Genomic DNA, 18,616 nt, shown 5'->3' with positions numbered 1-18,616 from the left:
GCTCTGGCAGGGCAGAAAGCACAGCCAGCCTGTGCTCGCTGCTCTCTGGGAGATGATGTCCCAGGGTAATGCTAAGGAAAAGCCAAACACCCTCGAGTTCACACTCAGCCAGTCTGGCACAGCCAGGCACTCATGGCACGAGGTAAGGCATTTATTTGCTGCCTCTCCAGCAGGGAGAGGGCTCAGAGTCCAGTTTGCAAGGAACTGCGTGACCTTTGGTGAGGTGAGCTGGAAGAGAGAACGATGGAGATGCTGATGGGAGCACAGCCTTCTCCTGCTACCCTGTGCCTCCCTGTAGGTGGTGTGCCTTCATTCCCAGCCTGGGGCTGGACAGGGAGATGAGAGCTGGGATGCACTCAGCTTGCTCCAGGTCCCCAGGCCTTCTGCTAGAGTTCATTCTTGCAGGAACCTGGGAAGATTGGAAAGAGAAATAAGTTAAGCAGGATAAATTCAGTCATTAGTCTGGCTTTGGTTTGTGTCTTTCCCAGGCAGAATGAGACTGACTTGAATTTCTGGGATTATCACCCACACTTGCTGCTTTCCTTTTGCCAAACAACCCCAGGCTGGCTTCATCCCCCCCACACTCAGAAGTGTCACTCTCACCTCCCTGGCACGTCACAGTCCTTGCCTGGGCCCTGTGCACAATGTCCCAAAATCCAGTGACAGTCTGTGCTGGATCAGGGGTAGTTCAGACCTAGAGGGGCCAAAATCATTATGGCTTAAAGAGATCTTGGTTTAAAGAAGAGAAAATGTTTTTTTTTGTCATTGCACACATCCCCACTGAGCAGTTAATTGGGGAGTGCAGTTGTAGGGTAGAATTCAGGTGGGAAATGCTCCACCAGGCACAGAATGGCTGAGTAACTCCATGGGATGCCCTGCAAGCCCCAGAGCTTGCTGGAGTATGACAGGACAGCTTTGTGTCCTACAGGGACTTGCAAGACCACGAAAAGAGATAAAAACAGGTTTTGCTTGCTGAGACAGACCTGGCAGAAATTAATTTCAGGACTTTGGAGTCATCCCTTGGAATGAATCCATGTTACCTTGTGATACTGCTCACATTCCTCTGTACTGCCACTAATAATATGTGTAGGGCACTACTAGAAAACTCAGCCTGCTGGAACACTCAGTGGTTCTGGTAATTACCTCTTTCTCAGATGGTTTTTAAGTGTCTATTTGCAGCTGCTTTGTCTTCAAACAAGTTCTTGGAATTATTTTTCTCTCTCGGCCATTACTGCAAGCACTGAACTGGGACTGGCTATGCCCTGAACCAGTTTCTCCTGAGTCTTTCAAAGACTCAGCAAGCTGCTGTTGCACACCCCAGCCATGCCTAGTTTTTGGAATTATTTAATGGGAAAATGAGCTGCAAAGAGCTGCCTATCAAAATAAAAGAGTTCAGAGAGTTGTGTTCTGCTTGGAGTCAAGGTGAGCACCGCAGGGACCCGAGGGGATGCTGTCCCTCTGTGTGGTGGGGATACCAGGCAGGACCCCCCCACCTCCAGCCATTTCACACATGACAGCCCTCACAGGGGTCCCTTCCTCAATTTGCTGCTTTGGACACCCTCTCTGGTGCCCCTCCTGGTCTGTAAACTTCCAAAAGAAACACCTAAAACTTCCCAGGCTCATAAATCTGCCAACTTCTTCATGCTCCCTAAACTTCCCTGACTGACTTTTTGGACTGTTAATTTCCAAAGAGCTGGGGGTTCTTTCCTAAGGACCGGGTTATCAGGAAGGGACAGCAGCTGTGAGGTGCCTCCCTCAGCTCTGCCCCACAGCCACATTTCCATGTGCCAATCCTACAATTTTTGGCTGCTACAAGGGCAGTCAGACAGTGCAGCCATAGAAACAGCTTTGAAATAAAGCTAATGGGCTGTTGGTGTTCATCCTTTATTAATTACAGGCTGCTGAGCTTGAGGCAGGTCCAGATTAACAGTGGCACATGTGTTACTGATCTTGCTGGCCCACATCTGCTCCGTGTGGCCACCGTGGCTGGAGGGAGATCCTTCCCACTGCTTTTTCCAGGCACTTACAGGTCTCCAGCCTCTCCTCCAGGAAGGAGATCTGCTCGCTCAGGGAGTCGATCCTGTCCAGCTGCTGGAGGGAGTGGGACAGGCGGCTGATGGGGTCTGCACCGACATCCTCTGGCGGCATCAGGTTGTGGAAGGGGGCCAGCACCAGCTGGAGCTTCTGCAGGGAGAAGGGGAGCTGTGAGTGCATCCCTCCTTGGCCAGGAGGACCCCCCAGGGGGATGCAGCACCCACCAGGAAGGGCTCGTGGGGCTGTGGTTGTGTTCAAAGGGCTGGAAAAGCCTTGGCGTGGGCTGGGAGCACAGCTGGGATCGCTGCTGGGATGTTAAAAATAGAGCTGGGGAAGAGGGAAACCCTGGCTGCAAACAGCCCTGGGTGGGAGCTGGCTGAGCAGGAACAGAGCAGGGGGATGTGCTGTAACTCACCTGCTCCAGCGCTTCCACTCTGCTCCTCAGGTCCTCCATTTCTTCCTTCATTTCACTGGAGGGACCTGAAAAAAAGACAGAGGGAATGTCAGTGAGTAAAAGCCCTTTGCTGGGGTGAGGTGGAAGCTGCTGGGGAGAAAGACACGGCTGCAGGGCTCTGGCCAAGCTCTGCTGCTTTCCACCCCCAGGGTCATCCCCCAGAGCATCAGCTGGACCTGCTGGCATCTAGTCCAGCTGCCAAAGGCACTGGCTGCTCCTGCTGCTGCAGCACCTGCAACAAAGTGGGGAGGGTTTTGGGCAGTGGGGCGATGCTTAAAGGAGAAGAGATCTGGTGGATCCCAGCCTTTGGTGCCTGTGTTGCCAAAAACCACCCAGCTCTGCCCTGTGCTGTGGTGGGCACAAGGGATTGTCCCTGCTGAGGGCCCTGCCCAGGGGTAGAGGCAGGTGGGGCACGTGCAGGCGGTGCCCTGCTGTCCCAGATGTTTGCTGCGTGATGCCCGTGCTGGCCACAGCGCATTATTACTCACGGTACGAGTTTGAAGTGTCACAGCGCGTACCAAAAGTAATAATGGGCCGTCACCAGCGCCGCTCCTCGTGGCTCCGGACCTGCCCTGCGGGAACGAGGACGATGACGGAGAGAACAGACACATCCCAGACAGCTCCAGCCACAGCCAGGCCCTGTCACCCTCACAGATGGATTTGTGCTCAGGGGAAGTTGTTTGGGTGGGAGAAGCGCTCCTGGGTCAGCGAGAATAAAGCTGAGGGGCTCTGGCTGTTGTCCCCTCTCCCATCTCCTGCCACTCTGTGATGATGAGTGTTACCTCAGCTCTCACTCAGGCCCCAGCAGCTGGGGCTCAGTGTGGGGACAGCTTACCTGCTTGGCTGGAGGTGTCAGTCCCGGCTGCTGGCAGCAGGGGCTGGCAGCCCTTGCCATCGGCAGCGAGGCTGAAGCCGTCCCGGCAGGCGCAGTGGAAGCTCCCGGCTGTGTTGATGCAGAGCTGGCTGCACCCGTGGCTCTGGCTGGCACATTCATCCACGTCTGGAACACAGGAACAGCTCAGTGAGGAGCGGGACAGGGTGAGGGGCACAGGCTTGGGCACAGGGGGGCTGCAATGGAACCCCACTGAGTACCCCCAGGTGAACTGCTGTTTGTGCCAGGCACAGCTCTGGGTGTCTCAGCACCACCAGTTCCTGGAACAGGCCTGGATAAATCTGGGTAGGCTGGAGGGGGTCTGATCTCCTCCACTCCTCCTGCTTCCCCCACAACACAGCCAGAAGTAAAAGCTGTGGTCAGAAATGTCCCAGCTCTGGCCAGGCGGGTGCAGGCAGCACTCAGCTCTCATCCTGGATTTACGGCCGGGGTTTTGGTTCCAGCCAGCTGTGGCGAGGAGCTATCAGCCTTTCAAGTGTGTACAAAACCCAGTAACCTCTCCTCACACGGGGGAGTTATTAAAGCTGTTCCCACAAAGCAGAAAGAGCTGAAGCGCTTCCCACGCCCGGGCAAATCTGTTTTAGGCAGTGGGAAAATCCTTTCCTCTGGAGCTGGAGCTGTCAGTGATGGGCTCAGCCCTGCCTGGTCCAGCATGGGTCAATGCCACACGCTCCTCCTCTGCCTTACAGGAGGATGGAAAGCTGGGAAAAGCTGGGAAATGCCGTGGCAGAGGTTTGCAGCACTGGTATGCACCACGCTGCCTGATTTCCCCGTGCTGTGAGGAGCACCGGGCTGTTCCTGTGCTGGAGAGGAGCCTGGACATCACCAGGCTTCCCCTCCAACCCCGGATATTTTTGGTTTATGGATTTTTAGTCTCTGCAGTAAAGGGGTTTTAGTTTACAGCAAGAGTTTATAAAGCCTGGGAGGGATGATCAGGAACACGCAGTCCCAGGCCAGCCCCACAAGGGCTCTCTGCTGCAGGGAGATTTTTGCTGGCTTGCTCACAGCTCTGCTCACACTGACCCAGCACAGAGCAGCAGGCAGAGAAAATGGGGATGCCAGAACTGCACTGGAGAGCTGGGAGCACTGAGGCAGCCACAGGGAGGTCAGACTCTCCTGGGAGCCACACTTCCCATCCTCTCCTGGAGTAGGTGTGCATGTGCGTGCAGAGGGACAGAATCAGACGTGGCCCAAAGGTGTGACAGGAGCCACGGCTCTGGTCCCTGTCCCCCCTCTGAGGGGTTGTGCAGGGCCAAAGGACACCCAGAGCCCCATGGCAGCAGGGATGCTCCCAGGAGAAGCTCTCCCAGCAGCAGCAGGGCAGGTATGAACAGGGAGCAGGGACAGGGGGACATGGTCAGTACCTGTCTGGCAGGCTCGCCCCGTCCAGCCGGGGGGGCAGGAGCATCTCCCGGGGAAGGCGCAGCTCCCGCCGTTCTGGCACGGCTCCCAGCACAGAGCTGCGAGAGGGAATAGCAGCACATCATCACCCAGCAGCTCCCCAGCTCCCTCCCTCCACCCTGGATGTGTGCATCCCCCAAAACACACCAGCACCACACAACAGGGTTGAGTTGCAGGGGGAACAGGGCTCAGGATGGGTGGGAGAAAGAGGAGAAGCAGCAAAGATGGGAAGGAGGAGGGCAACAGGCAGCAGCAGCCCCTGGTGTCATGCTCTGAGCTCATCTGAGGACAGACTGGCTGCTGTGGCTTGCATTTGTTGCCTCCTGAAAGCATTTCTCATCCATTCCTGCTGATTTAGATGGGAAGGGCTTGTTTTATTTATCCTCTGGTAACTGTAAAGATAATAAGTGATCCCAGAGGTAAAAGGCCTAAGAGGCAGCAGAGAAAAGCTGGGAATTAATCAGATATAAAACCACATTTGGCTGTGATGCTGAAAATTTAATTCAGGGAGAATCCATCTGACAGGCAGGGTGTTGGTAAATGAGAGATGTGGTCCCCTGCAGGGACACGAGGGGTCTGGGGATGGGCAGTGGCACTAGGGTGTCCTCACCTCTGTTACAGCCCAGTGTGTGGCCGTTTGCTCTGCTCCAGCCAGGACAGCACGAGGCCGTGGGCTCGGGCAGCTGCCGGTGCCTCTGCCTGTAGACAACCCTGTAGATGGTCCTGCAAGGCAAGGACGGGCTGAGCTGGGCACCCCAAACCCACCTCCAGCCCCCAGAGCAGCTCAGGGCGCTCCAGGGGCTGCCATGCCCGTCCCTGGGGATGGAGCAGGATGTGTGCAGGCAGCTGGGCTCACCTGTAGGTGCTGCAGAGGCGGTGGCCCTGGCAGGTGGTGAGGTAGGGTTGGTACTCGGGCTGCACGTGGGACTCTGCCGGGGCGCTCCGGGCGCTGGGCCCCGCGGCGCACACCCTGCGGCTGAGCACAGAGGGGTCAGCCCCACAGCCAGGACGGGGCTGAGCTCCCTCTCTGCCCATGGCTGGTGCCCCAGGGACCTGGGAACCCTCCTCAAACTGATTCGGGTCACTGACACAACTCTGGAGCGCTCCTCCCCCCGTCCCAGGGGACCCAGATTTAGGGATGATTTACTCATTACATTCATTGTCTCCCTTCCCCTAAAATCACTTTCTAGGCGGATTTTTCCTTTCTGAGACTTTTGCATTCCTGAAACGAATGCCCCTGTGGTCACCAAGAAATTAATGATTTCACAGGAAGGGTCAGGCTCACCGCAAAGAAAATAGAGGTTGGATAAAAGGCACTCCCCAGCCTTCCTAAGATAAGTGTTATCCAGTCAAAAACTTTCCCAAGGTTAACAGCCAAAGTGGTCTTGGTTAAACATCCTTTTTTTTTCAACAATTTCCAGCCCAAGCAGGTCAGTCCCACTGAGGAACTGTCTACTTGTCTCAGCCTCCCAGCTCAATTAGAAACTAAAATAAAAAGCCTGGGAATTAGCATGGACATCAGATGGCTTCCATTAACTCCAGAAAACTCCTCTCAGCCTCATGATTAATGTTATAGAAGATGCAATTTTTAAATGGCAGTTGTTTGCTTTGTAAAATTCAGAACAAAGTTTTAGCTGCATGTGAGCGAGGAATTCAGCTGTGGTTTCAGTCCTGGACAGAATGTGAAAGGTTTGATGCTGGAGGAGCATTTCAGTGTAAAAACAAACTTTGTAGAAAATGTGAGCTGTGTCTGGGGGTGGGTTTTGGGCTCCAGCTCCTCTCAGCTGGGGAATAAACTGGGGCACTGAGCTCTGGGCTTCCTCAGACCCGGCAGGAGCTGAGTTGTGCCTGCCCAGGCTGTGCTGGGATCCAGGGAGCTCTCCCAGACCCATTCCCCAGCAAGGGGAGGGGAATTGCTGGAGCTGCCACTGCTGGGCTTGCAGGAACGTGGGCCCCAGCAGCATCCTGTGCTTTCCACACCCCTGGATGTCCATCAGAGCTGGGAGCTGCATCCTCCAACCACAGCTTGTTCACAAGGCTTGATTTGTGTGCTAGCAGGATTTCACACTTATTTTCATGAAAGATGTGCTTGAAAGAGACAGTAACAATTCCTGGACAGCTCAGGGCCTGATGAGCTTTAGACTCTCCTGGACAAAAAGCCCAGAGCATCTTTGTATCCCTGCAGGGAGTTAAACAGAGCTGGGACATTTCCTCTGAGAGAGGTTTTGGCTTCAGTGAGGAAGCAAACAACCAGCAACGGGCAGCTGAGCCCTGGGAGAGCTTTTTCCACCTCCTCACCAGCCCAGAGAGCCACACAGGGCTGTTCCCTCGCAGAGAGGACACCCCTCACCCTGATGGGGGGAGAACACACCTGAGAGGTGCAGACAAAACTGGGCCTTACCCTGCCTGGGCAAAGCCCTCTGTGCTGGTGGTGCTGAGGATGAGGAGGAGTCCCCAGAGGAGGAGGAGGCAGCCGAGGCTCCGCATGTCCCGTCCCTCCCGCGGCACCACCGGGTCCTGCTTTCCTTTGGGATGTGCTGGCTCCTACTGCATAGCTCGGCCTTCTGTGGGGATCCCTGCAAGCAGGAGAGCAGAGCTGTGAATGTGAGGAAACATCAGCAAAAAGTTCTTCACTGAAAGAGCAACTGGGCACCAGAATCGTCAGGGAGGCGGTGGAGTCACCATCCCTGGATTTGTTTAAAATAGACTGGATGTGGCACTCGGTGCCATGGTGCAGGTGATGAGGAGGTGTTAGGTCAAAGATGATCCCAAAGGTCTTTTCCAACAGTTCTGTGATTCCATGAGGTGTCCCTGCCCAGCTGGGGACATCCCACAGAGCCGTGGGGACAAACAAACCCCTGGCGAGGTGGGAGCTGCTGCAGGCACAAACCCACCTTGCCCCACTTGTCTCATCACGGTGGGACAATATTAATTCAGGAATTGCTCCTGATTTCCCCCGGGGGATGCCTGGAGATGCTCTCAGGGCACCAGGGGCTGTGCAGTTGTGTGTTCTGGGGCAGGGTAGGGATGTGTTTTGCCTGAAACTCGCTGCCAGTTCCAGGCAGTGAGGGCAAAACAATGGCCCATCATTTCTTAATGCACACAGCATTGTAAAGCTGTGTTTTCCCACCACATAAAACACTGAAATCTGATCTTCTTCTGTTTAAAACATAAATTCGTGACAAAGTGCTGTAAGGGCCATATGTACCATCTGCAGAGTCGGTTCTGAGGCACAAACCGAGAGGTTTTGATTTTCTAGCAGAGGACAAACACAAAACAAGGCTGAAGAGGGTCGGTAACAATATCCAATTTAAACAATATCCAGTTTAAACAATATCTCATTTAAACAAAGCACTTGGCCTCCGGATGGCAGCAGCTGAAGGAGAAAGAAATAAAGAAACCCACCTTAAATATGCAGCAGTTAAAGAAAGAATCAGACTGTGCTGATTAAACTTTCTGAAAGGGGAGGATACACAACAAGAAACCTTCTGAGACTGCAGATATGGTGAGCAGCAAATCAACTTTCTAAAATCCCCTGTGGGCAGGATTGGACTGGAAAATTCCAGTTTGATCCCCAAACTCCATTGGGAAATCCCAGCTCTGAGACAGGTTGTTACAAATGACCATGGCTAATCTGCAGACCCTGCAGGTCTCCAAGCCCTTCTCCAAGGCACTCAGGATTGTCCTTTTCTTGGTGCAGGAGAAGAATCTGAGGCAGGGAGAAATAGAGATTCACATCTGGAGAGAAACCAGCCTGGTGCCTCCCTGCCCCTTAATATCAGATGTCAAATATCAAATATCCCAGCAGATTTCCACGAAAGCCCAGCCCTGAGGATGGAAGGAGGATTTTGGTGCTTTAAAGCCTGTAGTCCTCCATTCTCCTTCAAACACAGCAATTAGTTTAATTTCCTAATGATGAATTTATGGTACCTCCACCATCAGGAAAGCAAATCTTGCTCGTCCTGCAGGAAAGTTTTCTTTAAAAAAATCGTGAAGAAGCTTTCCCTCTCCCCAGCCCTGGAGACATTCCAAGGACACTGGGGTACAGACACACACCAACTCCCCTTTGCTCCATCAGCCAGCTTTTCCCAGGGCTAAACTGGGACACAAAACTTCCCTACAATCCCAGATCCCTGGCTCTCACAGCTGCTCCTGAAGTCTGGAAGTCAAACTCTGCCAACCTTCTCCATCCTCCCACAGGATTCCCGTGGCTGCCATGGGAGCTTTCCTTGTGGGGACAGCAAGAAACAGAGGGCACGAGACTAAAATACAGAGAGTTTGTTTGTTCACTTGGAGCTAGAGCAGCACTGCCCTGCCTCGAGTGCTCGAGGATCCCTCTGGGTCATAAAATTATGGTTGCTTCATGCCAGAAAAAGCTGTAAAAGTAGAAAATATGATCGTCTAGACTTGTCTTTTTTATGGCTTTACAGAAATCAACCTCTTTAAAGCTGCTGAAGATGCTCCAACCTGTTGCCACCATCTATTCCATGCTATTTTAAAGCACAGAACTCAAGGGGGACAAAAAAAATTATGGCCAAGAAAAAATAGATCCTTTTTTTTGTCTCTGCCTTTTAAGCCTCTCAAATGAAGAGGTGAAGCCCCGTGGTCTGACAAGAGACATTATGTCTTAGGGGTCAGCAAACCCTCCTTGGCTGACCACGTGCTCCTGTGAGTCTGCGGGTCCCTGTCCCACCAGCCAGAACCATTCCTAAAATCTTCCAAAATTCCCAAAATTCTTCTCTTGCCTCACCTGCCACAGCAACCGAGGGGACACACAGCCCACGGCGCAGGAGAGCAGCACTTTCCCCAGCTCTGCCCACGGAAGCAAGACTAAAACTCCAGCTGCCGGCAGCAGGAGGAATCGTGCTCTGGCTGCACTGAGAGAACCCAGCCCCTGGCGAGGATGCCATGGCTCTCCCGGGACCGCCACGGCCGCACTTTTCCCGACAGCCTGGCCTGGTTCTGCAGGAGAAACCGCGGCTCCAAACCCGGCCTGTGCCCTCAGAGCCAAACCCGCCCGGAGAGGGTCAGCCCCGGCCGCAGGGGGATGGATTCTCCCTCCCAGACACCTCCGGCTGCCCCCTGCGCAGGCTGGGATGCGGTACCGCGGGATGGAGCGGGACACGGCCACGGTGACACCGCGGAGGGGACAGTGGCACTGTCCCGAGGGACACGGGGACACGGGGGCTGCGGGGACAGCATCATCATGCAGGGACCCGAGCCGCCGGGGGCTGGGGGGATGCGGGTGGCCCGCGGGGCTGCAGGTCCTGCGGGGACCCGGGAACCGCGGGGGCTGCGGGGACACGGGTGGCCCGGGGCTATGGGGACACGGGTGTCCGGGGGCCGTGGGGACACGGGTGGCCCGGGGGCTGTGGGGACACGGGTGGCCCGGGGGGAGGCAGGGACGCGGATGTCCCCGGGGCCGTGGGGACACGGGTGTCCCGGGGATGCTCCCCGCGGCCGCAGCAGCCCGAGCCCCGGGGCAGGCGGAGCCCATCCGCCGGCCCAGACCCCCCTCCCCGCTGCGGTACCGAGCCCCGCTCGGCCGGCACCCCCGGCACTCCCGGCCCCCGCCCCTCCCGGCCGGGGATGCGGCCGAGTCCCCCCGGCTTTCCGAGCCCCCCCGGATTGCCGAGTCCCCCCGAATTGCCGAGCCCCCCGGATTGCCGAGTCCCCCCGGATTGCCGAGTCCCCCCGGCCGTGCCGAGCCCCCCCGGCCGTGCCGAGCCCCGGGCGGCTCCCGCCGGGACTCACCGGTGCCGGTGGCGGAGCCGCGGAGTCGCCGCCGATTCGCGGCCCCCCGCGCATTTCCTCCCCCGGCCCGAGCCGGTCCCTCCGCCCCGGCCCAATGAGCTCCCGGCGGGCAGGAAAGCGGAGCCTCCCGGCCGGGGGGAAGCGCCGGGGCCCGGGGATCTCCGCCTGCCCCCGCCCCGCCGGCCGCCACCTGCCCCCGGCTCCCCGGGACCCGTGCGGGGACGGGGCAGCACCGGGGGGAGACAGGGCAGGACCCCCGAGACGCTGCTCTGGGTCCCGAATGTTGTCCAGCCGCTGGGGACAGGATGGCGGGGGGCCCCCTCCCCGGTGGATCTGGAGCTTTACCTGGCGGCCCCAGGGCAGGATCAGCCCCGCAGCCCCACGCTGCGAGGACACGCTGTGCCCCCCAGCACCCCCTCGCCCAGGGGTGTTCAGACGCCCCGGGGGAATGGTCCCTCACCAGTGCAGTGGCCAGGGCAGAATTAATTCTCTTTACTAAAAATTCCTGTCGTGGTCCGCGCTCCCCACCATGAGCACAGAGGGTTTTAGGAGGAGACATCACCAGTCCCTAGGTTAGAGACCTGGTCCTGACCCTCCCGCCGTGCCCGCTAATCGCCCTGAGCTCATCCCAAAATCCTGCAGGAGCCGGTGATGAACCGCCAGGTTTCCAGCAAATCCTAAAGGATGCTTAGAGAATTCCTTGGAAGCCCCCCAGCTGCAGAGGGACTCTCCAGGGTGACACCCAGGGCTCAGCTCCGGCTGCCCAACACCTGCCCCGGGACAGCTCGGGCAGCCCGAGCCCAGCTGCCTACAGGCTTCTCCGCTTAAATGCCCAGTTATTTATCAAAGTGGCTCGGTTTGTGCCAAATTGCCACTTGTTTTGTCTACATTTTTGTCTGGAAAATTAGAGCACAGAGGGTTATTGTTTCTCAAATGACTTAGGCGCCTGCCCATGCACAGAACCATTCTTAAAGATAGCAGGGATCTGATGTGCAAATGAATGGCAGGATACAGCCCCCTGGGAATATTTGTTCCCACTAAGCCCTGCAAATTTTTTGAAAGCATGTAAGCATTTAAAAGGAAATATTTACCAGTTCAACAATAATGGTTCCAAGAGAGCAACTGAGATCACTGGCCCATCCCCTTCATTTCCTCAGGGATACACTGCTGATGGAACTGGAGCTACCTCGGGCAGTGCTGCACCCTCTGGGCAATCTGATGGCTGCTTGGGGCTCTCAGTGTGAAAGGAGCTTTGGTGGGATCCTCCCTGAGAGGGGAACAGAGGGGAATCCTCTCTGGAAGTGCTGGTGGAGATGGAGATCCCTCCCAGCAGCAGGGAAAGGTTTGCTGGTGCTGGTGGAAGTGCAGCTCCGTGTTGTACAGCATCTCACACAGGTTTGTTCACCCTCTGGACCCATCCTACCCCTGGGGAATGGTTTCAGCTCCCTTAATTTCATCAGCACAGGTAACTTCTCCCAAGAGCCTTGGGAGCACAGTAATTATCCCGCTATGCAGAGAGTGTTACTGGGTTTTTTCTGGTGGATGGGGGAGATGAACAGAGCCTGAATTATTGTCTAATAATTGCAAAATGCTTGTGGAAGCCAGAGCCTCTCTGTGTGGACATACTGAAAGCACAGGATCTCATTTTGGAGCTGAGACAACTCACCTCATCCACGATGCTCCATCAGGTGTCCTGGGCACAGATCTTTTGCTTAAGGAGCATCCTGGTTTCTTTCTGTGAGGACAGAAAAAGCCCAGAGTTACACTCCCTTTGTCAGGCAGACAGAGAGCAGAGACCCAGCCCTTGTCCAGGATGGACCCTGCTGTTCCCTGGACACTCCCAAAGATCCCTGCAGAGGGGGTGAGGGATCAGAGCAGGGTGGTGGCCACAGTCCCTGTGGCACTGAGCTCACACTGCTGCTGTGTCACACCCGTGGCAGGGTGTGAGGAAATCCATCCCCATCCCACAGTGAGGGTTTTAGGAGCATCCTATGGCCCTGATCCTCCCTCTCCTTGCTGTGATCCCAGTGGGAATCCAGGCAGAGCCTTTGCACCCTTTATGGCTGAGCGAGCCAGGGTACGAGCAGGGGCTGAGCAGAGCAGAAGGGATTTGCTGAGCAGGATCTATCCCCTCCAGCAGCTTTGCCACTGCTCAAGGCTGGGATTTTCCAAGAAGCCAGGAGAACAGGAGTGCACCTGGCACAGCCTCCCAGGTGTATCCAAGCTCAGCTCCCTGATTTGTGATCCCATCTGCTGCTCCCCAACACTCTATTTTACCATTACACTCTATTTTACCATTACACTCTATTTTACCATTACACTCTGTTTTACCATTACACTCTATTTTACCATTACACTCTGTTTTACCATTACACTCCATTTAAGGACAAGCATCCCTCACTGCCCAGGAAACCTTTGCATGAACCCCTGGAATTCCAAGTGTAAATTTGATGGTGAGGAAGAGGATGGACTCATCCTTCAGCTCCTCACAGGACACCACCATGCAGCACAGGACCCAGCACGCTCCTACCAGGGACTCCACTGGAGCCTTCTCAGCCATAGGCAGTGACTCCCTAAGTGCACCGAGCATTTTAAAATTCTGCCAATATTTTAATTGCAGAAAGTTTCCTTTCCAGTCCCATTTATTGGGTCAAATCTTTGCTCCATCAAGTGCCCGTGTCAGCTGCTAAAGAACTGCATACAGCCCATTAAAAGAGCATTTAATCCTCCGCTCCCAGGGAGGGTTCTGTGTCTTCTGTGCTAATATTCATTATGCTGGGAGGGAAATCCCCCAGGACAAGGCCTGGCAAAGTTCCCTTGGAAGCAGAGGAGTTATGCCAGCTCAGAGTGGGGGAAGATCAGATCTGCTGGCACTGTTCATGTCAGTGTGATGAGCTCCTGACAAAGGCAGCAGGGGATTTGGGCTCCTGCCTGCGTGGCCGCCTGAATTCAAAGTCCTCCCTTGCCCGATGTTTTACATTTTTCCCCCACAGCTTTCTCCCTTGCACACCAGCAGTGTACTCCCACGACATCTAATATTAATGCTTGTCTCCAGGCCAGGAAAGAAATGTTTCTGCCCAACCTCCCTCTTAGATTCAACAATGTCAAAACCTCCTTGTCTCCCACTGGTTTTACCACCAGCGTGAGCTGGGAGGGGCGGCGAGTGCTGGCCCCCAGCAGATCTCAGGCTGAGCACCAGGTGAGATTTTCACCTCCCCATTTCCCAGAGCCTGCCAAGCCCACTGCAGCTGCCTGGGCATCCAACATCCAACATCCCCCCGAGTGAGGGCTGTAACTGAGGGCTGGAAGAGCTTCCCTGTTTGGTAGGAGAGCTTGGAGGGTGGGAGGCATGAAAAAGGGAGGATTAACAGTGGAGAATTAATAGATCAGCATTAAAATCCCACATCAGGAACCTGCTCTTTAGAGAGGAGCACTTCCAGCCCCCGACAGAAAAGGGGACGTGCCCAGGCACACGAGCTCTCCCCAGGCTGGAGTGACAGATGGATGGGGACACGGGCAGGACAGTGACACACATACAGATGCAAAACTTTCCAGCCCCCACAAGCCGTGGCTGACCCCACACCTGCGGCACACAATGGGCTCTCACTGGCCTCCACGGGGGTCTGGCACGGAACTGGAAGCACTTGCTAAAGCAAAAGGGAAATTTTGGTGCTTCTCAACAAAAAAAAAAAACAAAAAAAAAAGGAGGAATGGCTTTTGCTGTTCTAGGACAAATTCTTCTGCTTGGGCTGTTCATGAGGCTGTTTGTAAACTTTACATTTCAGTTTAAGCTCAGGAGCAGCCCCTGTTCTGCAGAGCTCTGTGAGGAAAATGACCTCCCACCATTCTGTTCTGGCCCATATTGTTCTCAGCTGCGTCAGCTGCACACCAGCTATCACAGTGGAAATCTAGAGGGTTCCACTGATGGCAGTGGGATAAAACCAGGTCAGACCAAGAAAAGGACTCGACCCATGGCTCTCGCTCTGTTGTCACCAGTGGCTCAGGGCTCTGCATATTAATACCAAGACCTGAGCCCCACAAAGTGATTTTTTTTTTTTTTTTTTTTTTCCTGAGTAAGGACTTCACAAGAATTAATTGTCTCAGGACCAGTGTGTTATAACTTAAGGTGCCCATGGGGACAACCAGCAGCTGAGCTGGAGCTGTGCAAAAACAAATGCAGGAACAGGGCATCATCCCATAGCCAGCTTTATTTCCCTTCATATCCACGCTTGAATTTTTATTTACATTTAGAGGAGGCAGCAATAGCTGCAGCGTAAAAACTAGGAAATGATTCATCCCACCCAAGAATAAACGGAATTTTGTGGCTTTCTGTAAAATTTCCCTGGCAAAACCTGGCAGTGGTCCCCTGCCCCACTTTCCCAGTGAATGGGAACATGGGAAGTTTGGTGGGAGCTTCAGGATGGCTCAGCCCCTTCACCCACCCAGGGAACAGCTCAGCAGAGAGCCTTTCACACAAGAAATTTTTGCTCTGATCATCTTTTTCTTCCAGGGGAAAGCCTCCAGCTGCAGGAACCTGCCCTAGGCTGTGGGCAGGACGGGGATCCTGGGATCACTTTGGGAGAGGGGAAAGAAGAGTTCTGATCCCCCCCTTCTCTTTGCAGAGACGCTTTTGTTTCCCTGTCTGGCCTGGTGCTCTCCCTGCTGTTTCTCCCAGCCCTCCTGCTGCTGCTGGGACTGTGGGGCAGGCTCCTTTACCCCAATTTGTTGCAGTTTGTAAATCTGCCTCCCCCAGACCAGCCCCATCTGCAGCAGCAGAGCCTGGGAAAGGCTCAAATGAACCTCCAGAGCAGATTCAGTTTCTCGTCCTTACCTCCAGGGAAACTTGGGAGAGCTGGTAGCAGAACAGCAGAGAGGGGGGAGTAGCTCCATCGGCAGATCCCAGGGAAGAGCAGTGGGAATCTGCCAGGGCAGATCCATGTTTTCCACTGCTGCCCAGAGGTGAGGTGGATTTTTGAGGATGCTCCAGCTCCAGCCACAACGACCTTCCACAGTCTCCCAAGCACTGCCAGACCTTCCCAATCCAGCTTGAAATTATTTAATCACTGCCAAAGCCTTGTTGCTTCTTTCTGTGTTTGATTCTCTGCTCGGGGAGTTGGTTCCATGAATGTTGGACCCTGGGAAAAAATAATGCTGGGTTATTTCTACCAAGAGCCCTTCACTAGCGTGGTTCTGCTCCAGACAGTGCCTGGGTATCCCAGCTGTTCCTTGATCCCAAAATACCCTGTGTTCCCACTGAAAGCCTCCTGCCTGCACTGTGCAGTGCCACAGATGAGGAGAGCAGGTAGCTGCAGGCAGCATGAAAAGCACCCAGCTCTGTGGTTATAAATCTGGGAGGTTCTGCCGAGCTCCTGCTGTGCTCAACCAGCGTGATCCAGGCTCGGCTGTTAGGCAGGACAAGCCTTGGTGGGAGAGCCAGGACAGTCCCCAGCCACATCCCTGTCCTGCCCCACATCCCACCCGGGGCTGGGGCGCATTCAGCAGCACACAGAGGAGAGCAGAGGGCTGGGAGCAGAGCAGGGAGGATGGACAGTGTGGTGATGTGTCAGAGGTATCCAGAGAGCAGGCAGAGGGAAAAGGGAGGGAGTTACAGAAAGAAAAGAGATTAACTAAGAATTTCCAGCTATCTCACAGGAATTTGTGCAAGTGTTTGCAGCCTCTACACGCACAGGAGGTAAAATTTACCCACTGGCTTCTCCTCCCCATGAAAACAGCCTGAGTGCCAGTGGGGTGACATAAAAATAGCAGTGCTGGAGGCTGGGCTCTGCTCAGAGCACGGCGCTGACAGCAGATCCAGCCTCGCCAGGAGCAGGGGGAGGCTGCCTCACACACCTGTGTTCCCTGAGAGACACCTCACACACCTGTGTGCTCCCACAGACACCTCACACACCTGTGTGCTCCCACAGACACCTCACACACCTGTGTGCTTCCATGGACACCTCACACACCTGTGTGCTGACACCTCACACACCTGTGTGCTCCCACAGACACCTCACACACCTGTGTGCTCTGACACACCTCACACACCTGTGTGCTCTGAGACACCTCACACACCTGTGTGCCCTGACACCTCACACACCTGTGTGCTCTGACAGACACCTCACACACCTGTGTGCTTCCATGGACACCTCACACACCTGTGTGCTCCCACAGACACCTCACACACCTGTGTGCTCTGACAGACACCTCACACACCTGTGTGCTCTGACAGACACCTCACACACCTGTGTGCTCCCATGGACACCTCACACACCTGTGTGCTCCCAGGGACACCTCACACACCTGTGTGCTCTGAGAGACACCTCACACACCTGTGTGCTCCCACAGACACCTCACACACCTGTGTGCTCTGAGAGACACCTCACACACCTGTGTGCTCTGACAGACACCTCACACACCTGTGTGCTCCCATGGACACCTCACACACCTGTGTGCTCCCAGGGACACCTCACACACCTGTGTGCTCTGAGAGACACCTCACACACCTGTGTGCTCCCACAGACACCTCACACACCTGTGTGCTCTGACAGACACCTCACACACCTGTGTGCTCCCACAGACACCTCACACACCTGTGTGCTCCCATGGACACCTCACACACCTGTGTGTGCTCCCACAGACACCTCACACACCTGTGTGCTCCCACAGACACCTCACACACCTGTGTGCTGACACCTCACACACCTGTGTGCTCTGAGAGACACCTCACACACCTGTGTGCCCTGACAGACACCTCACACACCTGTGTGCTCCCACAGACACCTCACACACCTGTGTGCTCCCACAGACACCTCACACACCTGTGTGCTCTGACACCTCACACACCTGTGTGCTCCCACAGACACCTCACACACCTGTGTGCTCTGACACCTCACACACCTGTGTGCTCTGACAGACACCTCACACACCTGTGTGCTCCCATGGACACCTCACACACCTGTGTGCTCCCACAGACACCTCACACACCTGTGTGCTCTGACACCTCACACACCTGTGTGCTCTGAGACACCTCACACACCTGTGTGCTCTGACAGACACCTCACACACCTGTGTGCTCTGACAGACACCTCACACACCTGTGTGCTCTGACACCTCACACACCTGTGTGCTCTGAGAGACACCTCACACACCTGTGTGCTCCCACAGACACCTCACACACCTGTGTGCTCCCATGGACACCTCACACACCTGTGTGCTCTGACACCTCACACACCCGTGTGCTCTGACACCTCACACACCTGTGTGCTCTGACACACCTCACACACCTGTGTGCTCTGACACACCTCACACACCTGTTCACTCCATGCTGGGTGTTCAGCCATCCCCAAGGCTCTCAGCATCATGAGCAGGGACAAAACCCACTCAGAGCTCACAAGGACACAGTGCCAGGTCCCAATTCCATCCCATCCCATCCCATCCCATCCCATCCCATCCCATCCCATCCCATCCCATCCCATCCCAAATCCCATCCCAAATCCCATCCCATCCCATCGAATCCATCCCCGTTGTGGCTCTGGGGTACCTTGGGTGCCCCGCTGTCCCCCGCCGTGCTCCCTGGTGGTTCCTGGTGGCCATCCCTGCCCGGCCACGCCGTGTCCAGCGGCCCCGGCCACCAGCCCGGTGTCCCCGATGTCCCCAATGTCCCAGGCATGGCCGGCCGCCGGCCGCGCACAGGCAGGAGGCGGCTGCCGAGGTGGAAGGGCGGCTTTTTATGCTTTTCTTCCTGTATAAATCAGGCCGGGGATGGACAATCCCAGACAGGACTTCCTGTGTGTGTTGGGAGCTGATAAGGGGCGCCGCGAGGAGAACAAACACGGCCGCCCCGAGGGGCAGAGGGGCCACGGGGCGGGACCCCCACGCCGAGCCCACCGGGGACGGGCACGGGGGGCTGACACGGAGAGGAGCAGCCACGAGTCCTTGGGGACACGGGGAGGGACAGGGCTGCTCGCCCAGGCTCCCTCCTGAGCCTCACAGCAGGCCTGGGATGGGTGGGATCCATCCCGCCCCACTGGGGCACGTTTTGGCAGCTCCCACTGCAGCCGCCTCTCGTTCCCCCTCAAAGG

The 18,616-nt window shown here is 55.6% G+C and overlaps 1 protein-coding gene across 6 annotated transcripts; it reads right to left on the bottom strand.

Annotated features, from left to right (window-relative positions):
* Nucleotides 1-130: 130 nt before the first annotated feature.
* EGFL7 (EGF like domain multiple 7) lies at nt 131-18,243 on the bottom strand. Of its 6 annotated transcripts, XR_009279168.1 has the most exons (12): nt 18,076-18,243; nt 15,367-15,670; nt 12,202-12,270; nt 11,627-11,802; nt 7,183-7,357; nt 5,638-5,757; nt 5,392-5,504; nt 4,745-4,840; nt 3,324-3,488; nt 2,450-2,514; nt 505-2,184; nt 131-409 (listed from the first exon to the last, which is right to left on the bottom strand). XR_009279168.1 is itself a non-coding variant. In XM_058853438.1 (11 exons), the coding sequence occupies exons 2-11, from the start codon at nt 15,471-15,473 to the stop codon at nt 387-389; spliced, it is 1,113 nt and encodes a 370-aa protein (XP_058709421.1). In that variant the 5' UTR covers nt 15,474-15,670; nt 18,076-18,243; the 3' UTR covers nt 131-386. The 6 variants fall into 6 exon arrangements, 3 of the variants coding, with proteins under 3 accessions (XP_058709421.1, XP_058709422.1, XP_058709423.1); XR_009279167.1 differs by lacking the exon at nt 11,627-11,802; XM_058853438.1 differs by lacking the exon at nt 11,627-11,802 and having other exon boundaries at nt 2,028-2,184; nt 5,392-5,527.
* Nucleotides 18,244-18,616: the final 373 nt, after the last annotated feature.

The sequence above is a fragment of the Poecile atricapillus genome, chromosome 20, assembly GCF_030490865.1.
Source record: "Poecile atricapillus isolate bPoeAtr1 chromosome 20, bPoeAtr1.hap1, whole genome shotgun sequence".
Lineage (NCBI taxonomy): Eukaryota > Metazoa > Chordata > Aves > Passeriformes > Paridae > Poecile > Poecile atricapillus.
Note: the sequence above shows the minus strand (reverse complement) of the source record. Positions and strands in the feature narration are given on the sequence as shown.